Source organism: Pseudopipra pipra, chromosome 1 (assembly GCF_036250125.1).
Source record: "Pseudopipra pipra isolate bDixPip1 chromosome 1, bDixPip1.hap1, whole genome shotgun sequence".
NCBI classification, from domain to species: Eukaryota; Metazoa; Chordata; class Aves; order Passeriformes; family Pipridae; genus Pseudopipra; species Pseudopipra pipra.
The window spans coordinates 90,966,560-90,973,727 of record NC_087549.1 but is presented as its reverse complement, the minus strand read 5'-3'; the positions used below and the strand labels follow the sequence as shown (position 1 = coordinate 90,973,727).

At 47.3% G+C, this 7,168-nt stretch overlaps 1 protein-coding gene and 1 long non-coding RNA gene across 7 annotated transcripts in view; one reads left to right on the top strand and one right to left on the bottom strand.

Moving 5' to 3' along the window:
- Window positions 1-2,130: 2,130 nt before the first annotated feature.
- Window positions 2,131-4,794, bottom strand: LOC135419070 (uncharacterized). The gene is made up of 2 exons (XR_010432816.1): window positions 4,360-4,794; window positions 2,131-3,206 (listed from the first exon to the last, which is right to left on the bottom strand). It is a non-coding gene; the product is annotated as an uncharacterized LOC135419070 (long non-coding RNA).
- A 6-nt stretch (window positions 4,795-4,800) lies between these two features.
- The window catches only part of GMPR (guanosine monophosphate reductase), a 44,118-nt gene continuing 41,750 nt past the window's right edge, over window positions 4,801-7,168 (top strand). The window contains exon 1 of one of the 6 annotated variants that reach the window (XM_064665093.1): window positions 4,801-4,893. In XM_064665093.1, the coding sequence (XP_064521163.1) occupies window positions 4,816-4,893 (78 nt within the window). In that variant the 5' untranslated portion in view covers window positions 4,801-4,815. Of the gene's footprint in view, window positions 4,894-5,150; window positions 5,583-6,444; window positions 6,481-7,168 lie in introns of those variants that run through there. The other 5 variants (XR_010432796.1, XM_064665119.1, XM_064665129.1 and 2 more) reach the window with 5 other exon arrangements.

Here is a 7,168-nt window from a genome sequence, read left to right as displayed (position 1 = left end):
GTTTACTCCCCAGCTTATTTCTCCCTGCAGTGGTATTAAGTGGGACAACTCCACGGAAGTCAGTAGCATTTTTCTGCTATGAAGCCAGTGTGAAATCATAATCAGAGTTTCAGACCTGTAACTTGAATAGGATTTTGCTTCATCCTTAAATTTTTCCTTCATGTCTTTCTCTTACGTAAATAATCTTTAATAATTTGACTATCAAATGACCATCAAATAAACTATGTAATTATCAAAATTTTTAAAGGCTCTTGAGATCTTTCAGGGGAAGATTCTCTGTAACAACAAAGTAATTTATGGAACCACTGAATCACAAAGTGGCTGAGGTTGGCAAGGACCTTTCAAGATCATGTAGTCCAACCTCTGTTGAAGCAGAGTCAGCCAGGGCAGGTTGCCCAGGACAACATCCAGTCAGGTTCTGAATGTGTCCAAGAACAGAGACTCCACAACCTCTCTGGGCAACCTCTCCCAGTTTTCTACCACCCTCACAGGAAAAAAGAGTGTTTTCTGATGTTCAGGTAGAATTTCATATGTTTCAGTTTGTGACCATTGCTCTCATTCTCCCAGTGGGCACCAGCGAGGAGAGGCTGCTTCCACATATAAATCTACGTAGCAGCAACAGAATACCTGTTACATCCTGTAAAATGGCTTAACATTTCCACTGAGATAATCTCTCTTTTACAGTATGTAGGACTGTACTTTTGTAATGTACAGAAATATCAGTTCACAATGGACAGCATACAACAGGTCTTGACCATTTAAATAAAATCTACAGACCTTTTCTGTGGCAGTTAAGCCCTACAGCAAACCAAACTGGATCTGAGCATGGGCCTGGCCATAAGCTCTACCACGCAATGGTTCATATTCCTGAATTAGAATCACACTCCCTTGAACAACCCAGACAGCTACCACTCCTCCAGGTAGTCTGAGGACAATTCAGGGAACAGCATCAGACTGTTTCCAATATGCAGTATGAGCAAAATCCCTTGAAGTTCTCATATGGTATTTAAATGGCTACATGTGAGCCCTTGCAGGGACAGATTGGTGTGGTCCATTTTATTTATCAGCACAGATAGACCCTAAGCACATTTCATAAGCCAATGAAGGTCAGAGTTTCATTTAATTAGACATTGCTGTGATTACTTATAATTATCATTTGAAACCTGCTGAAATCAAATGGAAATGGGTAATGTCACTTACTCCTAAGTAAACTGTACCTTGAATGAGAAGTTGTTCTACTGAATTCAGTGTGGGCCTGGGATTCAGCTTATAATTAGTGACCATGGTTATTATTACTCTAAGACCTTTGAATTCAGTGAAAATACTTCTGGCATATGAGTTTCTTCATAACAAGTGCTCTTCACGCATGTATTTGAAGTCTGCTTGGCACAGCTATGAAAGGCAGGGGTATCAGCTCCACTCCTCCCATTTCTGGTGGCTATCAATGCCAGCAAAAGCCTTAGTGCAGATGCTGTAATAGGAGTGATAGTTCACCGAAACATCCTTATCTGTGCAACCCAAGGAAATCTGTTTGTGTTTACAGGGTTTGCTGAGTTAGGTTGCTTGATCCATCTACTGGGAAATGCTATTCAGTGTGGAAAAGGCCCAAACTCAGACAATAATACAAGTGATTTACATTTCTCATAAGAAAAACAAGGCTCTTTCCTCAAATGCACTGCTTCTCCTTAACAGTGAAAGATCTTCATCACATGTGTCCTGTCCTGTTGTTCTTTCCAGATATGGGATTTTGCTGGGAAGTTGTGACACCCAATTTGTGGGAACACTTGCCATCTGAGCAATGCTTTCACTACTGCTCACCACGCTCCTTAAACAGGCATGCTAATTATGTTACAGGCTGTCTGCATTACAGGCTAAGCTCTACGAGGCTATAGTATTTTCCTAGGAACCACAGCAAGGAAGTCAGCATGGGCCTTCAGCCTTCAGTTGTGTTAGCTCTGCATCTGCTGTGACCAGAGTTTCTGTTGACAATGACAACCTCATTAAGCATTCACCCTAGAGGTGTTTCTGGTGCTCAGAAGTGCTCATATTTTAAGGTTATCACTGAATGCTTTTTTCAGTACCAAGCAGTTAGTGAGGAAGTGTTCTTATTTAAATTAAAAGAAAACTAAGCATTGATAAGAGGTATTTTTAATGCCATATACAATTAACTTGGTACACCACAAATAGCTGGCCTCCAGCTGGACTTTGTGTCACTGATCACAACCCTTTGAGCCCAGAAGTTCAGTCAGTTTTCAGTCCATTTCATTGTCCTTTTAGCTAGTCCACGAAACTTCATCGGTTTGCCTATAAAAATGTTATTCAGACTCTGTCAAAAGCCTTGTCAAAGTCAAAATAAACAACATGCATTACTCTCTCCTCATCTTAGTTATTTCATCTTAGGAGGTAATCAGGTGAGCTGATTTTATCTTCATAAACTCATGACAACTACTTTCAGTCACCTTCTTGTCCTTCATCCATTTGGAAATGCTTTACAGGATTATTTGCTCCATGACCTTCCCAGGCATTGAAGTAAAACTGATAGGCCCAGATCCTCCCTCCTTCTTGCTCTTCTCAAAGACAGGACTGGTAATTGCTTTTCCGAGTTCTCAGGAACTTCCCCTCTCCCAACTTGATCCTGCTTTACTGAGGGTAAGTCTTTGCTGCTCTTCACTTTCTGATGGGTCTCAGGGACCTGGAAATCCTGTGGCAAATCTTACCAGGGAAGACCAAGGCAAAGAAGCCAATGAGTACCTCAGCCTCTTCCATGTCCTTTGTTAGCAGGTCCCATTTGTGAACTAATTTATATTATGAAATACAGCAGTACTTACAATTACAATAAGAGGATGAAAACCACAAGGTCAACGATAACTCTTAGCTAATAATAGGCTTGAGACACAGTAATAACTATTTGCATTATAATGATCACTTTTTCCTCTTCTCAAAAACACCTGGTTTTGGAAACCTACAAAGCTACACTGGCTGAGCATGCCTCCTCTGAGTGCATTGTTCCACCTGCTTTTAAGTATAAACATAAAACAATGAAGTAGAGAAAAGAAGAACTCTGAAGGAAAGTAACAAATAATTTACATATGCTAATTTTGAAATCAGTGATGGCTCATTTGCACTTGAATGGTAAATACTGAAACTGCATACCGCCTCTCTGAACAGCTTTTCCTCCCATTGCAAGAAGACATAATATGGGATCACTGCAGGTATAAAGAAGAATAGCAAAGATACATAAGAGGTGATCTTCGTTTCTGGCTATGATATTAATATGATTATTGATCATGTCTCTTCTGGTGTCCATGCTTCAGAAAGGACATTGAAAAAGACAGAGGTGGCTCAGCAAGAAAACATAATTTTAATTACAGAAAACATATCTTGAAGTAACAAACTGGACAATTTCGAACTTTGTAAACTTTTAAAGAACAGTCAAGCTGATCAGAGACCCCTGACTAGTCTGTTGGTATGTGTACGTGGGGAAATACTGGTTATTAGCAGATACTTTAAACTGCAGAAAAATAGCACTGTGAGAAGAAACTAAAAATACTGGAAACGATAAACAGCTTCAGGCATGGATTTTCCGGGGCTTACACGTATCACTGCTAGCCTCAATCTCCTACTTTTCACAACAGTGTTGACCTTTTGAACCCACAGTGCAGCGCAGTGGCTTCTTTCTTCTCAGCATCACATGCCTGCCATGAGGGCAAAGAGAAGACATGGTGCCAAGCACAGACAGAAGACATTTGTTTTTTTCCATTCTCAATCCTCTGCTACAGACATGCCACTTTCACAGGACCCATTCTCATCTGTACTCTAAGTATTTAATAGTGAATGGTGGCAGATGCATCTGTCTGTGTGAAGAATATATTTTAGTAGTTCTGTTATATTGTTAAAGCCAATGGAAAAAACATTAGGTGAATGGCCTCATGCAGATGAGACTAATTATAGTGTCCTGTTTCGCCTGAATATTTTTGTGGGAAATACAATGGCAAGGCTCTCCTGGAACATCATCTGGAGTTCCAAAGCCTCAAGGCTTCTTGGAAGAAGATTCAAGGCCTCTCAAAACGGACATTCAAAACTACAAGCACTCAAACGCCCTGCCTCCTGTGTAAAGCTCTGGGCTCATGCTTGGTCATACCGGATTATCTTTTACACAGGAGGTGTAAAAGAGCTCTGTGGGAGGCAGGGTGTTGACCAGACGTGTGCAACTTTCAGATAAAGAGAGCACTAACTGATCCTGCAATGTGTCTGAGGAAGGGGAGAGAATCATTATCCTCCCACACTTCAGTTTCCAGTCATTAACAAGGCTTAGCTCATGTGTCTTCCAAAGAATTCCAAATCTTACAACCTACTAACTTCATAATTAAGTAGACTTTAAGGCTCAAAGCTCCTGTGGAAGTCATCTCGTGTTATCTGGTAACCTGTATTGATCCCTGTGCCAGCATTTACAGATGGATTCAGCACGTGCAGTCCTGTTGCTATTAGGGGTTTGTGACTGCATATTGAACCGTGGCTAACCACTGAAAAAGAAGCAAATAAGGTCACAGATCAGGCTTCTGCATGCTGGGGGGAAAAAAAAGGGCGCAAAAAAGCAAAGCCCCATGTTGCTTCTCTGAGTGCACTAAACAGGAAATTAACGTGGAGAGGCCGCTGCAGGTGGCTGGTGCTGTGACCACTCTTCTATGACCAACCAGCTGCACATTTCTCAACGTTTCTAAGGCCAAAACCACGCTGCGGCTCTTGCTCTGCTCTGCAGTCCGACGGGGAGCCAGCTGGAGAACCCCAGGAGCTGAGCTCTGCCTCAAGTTTACCATGGGCAGGCAGGGGGGCAGGTTAGGGCTCAGAGCAAAGCACCCCGGGAAGTCGGATTCCCACCAGAGACGAGGAAGAGTAAGTGCTGCCTTTTTATATGCCTGGAGGCAGAACATTTTGGGCCTTGCTGCAGCAGCCGTGACAACGCCGAGGAGCGCCGCCAGCCCACGCCCGGGGCGGTGGGAGTGGGGGGCGGCCAAGATGTCCGATCAGCCCCGCACCGGCATCAGCACCGCCGGCCTCCCACACCCGGCACAAGCCGCCCGCTCGGTCACATGGAGGCGCCACTTCCTCTGCCCTTGCTTTGCCCTTAAGGCCGCCGCGGTGCCGCCGGTGCCTCGCCCCGCACGGGGCGGCTGCGGGCGGGCACCGCGTCCCCGTCTGCCCCCCCACCGCACACAGCCCGGCAGAGAGGCGGGGGGGCTGCGGCCGGAGAAGGGGCAGGGGCCGGCCGGCTGCCCGGCTAAAAACAGCCCTCTCCTAATAAAGCGATGGGGCCCGGTGTCCGCGCCCTATAAATAAGCTCGGTGCGGGGCCCGCGGGCTTTGGCCGGCGCGGCTCTGCAGGGGCGCGGTGCAGCGGAGCGCAGCCAGCGCAGCGGGGCCGCCACTGCCGCCGCCTCTGCCGCCGCCTCTGCCGCCAGGAGAGTCCCGGCCCCCGCACCCCGCCACCCCAGCGAGATGCCCCGGGTAGACGCGGACATCAAGCTGGACTTTAAAGATGTCCTGCTCAGACCTAAAAGGAGCAGCCTCAAAAGCAGATCAGAGGTGGGGGCATCCAAACCCAGCATGCTTCCCCCTCCCCCCCCCCTTCTAACGCCTAACTTCCTTAACCCGCCTTCCCTCCCTGCTTTATTTTGTATTTCCCCGGTCTAATGCAGCAGTGCCCTCCCTGATCGAGACGCCCTTTGCGTGGCGCGGGGATGCCGCTGCTCCCAGGAGGACGGGGCTGGGGTTGCGGAGCCCGCGGCGTCTCTCGCCGCGGCCCCGGCGCAGCCGGAGGTGGCGGGCGCTGCAAGCCGGAGTCGCGCCGTCCTCCCCTTCTCCTCAAGTAGAAATATAAGGGGAGCTCTGGGGGATTGTTTGCTCTTAACAGGTGCCTCTGCGGCGCTGAGCGGGGGGTGACCTCCGGTTTCGGAGGGGGCGGCCGTGAACCGGCGACGCTCCAGGACAAGAGGTGTCCGGTTACCGGCACAGCAGAAGCAAGGGATGCGCCCGGCAGGGAGTACTGCCCTCAGCCTCGGGGACTGAGGACGGTGCTGGTACCGAGTAACTCATGTGCTTGCTCTTATTAAAAAATAATTGCAGTAAAAACCCGCGAAGACGCTAGGGAGCGCTTCCCAGAGCTCAGGGTGCCACGGGGTGGGATCCTATCATGGAGCGCTCCCATCAAGCGGCATACTAAGGAAAACCCCATCAAACCTGGGGCGGTGGGTGCATTTCACCCTCGCTTGGGCTTAAGCCCCGAGGGATCTGCGTGGGCAGAGCCCGAAGGTCCCCCCGCTGCTGAGGCTGCCCGGGTCTCTGTTCCTGCTAGCCCGGGGTCACTGTTAGCCAGAACAGTGCTGTAATTATTTCTCAGCAGGGATCAAGAAAGACCCCAGGAAATCAATTCCATGAGGATCGATTGCCTCCACAAAAAAAGATGGCTGTCTCAGGATCGAAGGTCCCTTCTCGTTTACCCCACATAACCCCAAGGTTAACAAAGGATTTACTTCGACTAAAGAAGGAATTATGTTGTGTTGGGGGATGAAAAGAGGATTAAGGTTTTCTCTAGGGGACGCGGAGTTGTAAGAGAGACTGAGGTAGAAAGGGAAAGGGAATCGGGGAGACTGTGATTATTAGAGGACTATGGCCAGGGATTTTGAGGACAACAACTAAGCAAAACTTTTTTGCCGTTATGAGGTATAAGATCAGAGAGGCTCTTTAAGTAGAAAGGTAATCTCTGGTGAGTAATTTTTAGTTTACAAAGAACGGTGTCCTGGCTGAGTAACTGACTCCTTATCGTGTGCAATTACTGCTTATAAGGCCTGTGGGTACCTTCCAGCCATTTGTTTGGGGACCTGTGGGTGTCTCCTTAAAATTCACTGTGCTGGCCTGGCAAACAGGTGGAGCTATGCTCCACCGAGTTTGTGGCACATGGCTCCTTCAAGTGCTGTGTTTTGTATATTTAGCTGTGTGCAGGCTGTGGAAAGAAGGACTGCTGGGAAGGGAAAACGATAGGAGGAACATGAGCTGATATGGCAGGGTTGTAACGGGTGGCTATGATGAACTGTTAAAACATTTCAGATGAGAAAAAGTGTGTGTCATGAGGGGGTCAGTGAAAACTGATGAAGGTTAAGAAATTGGACACC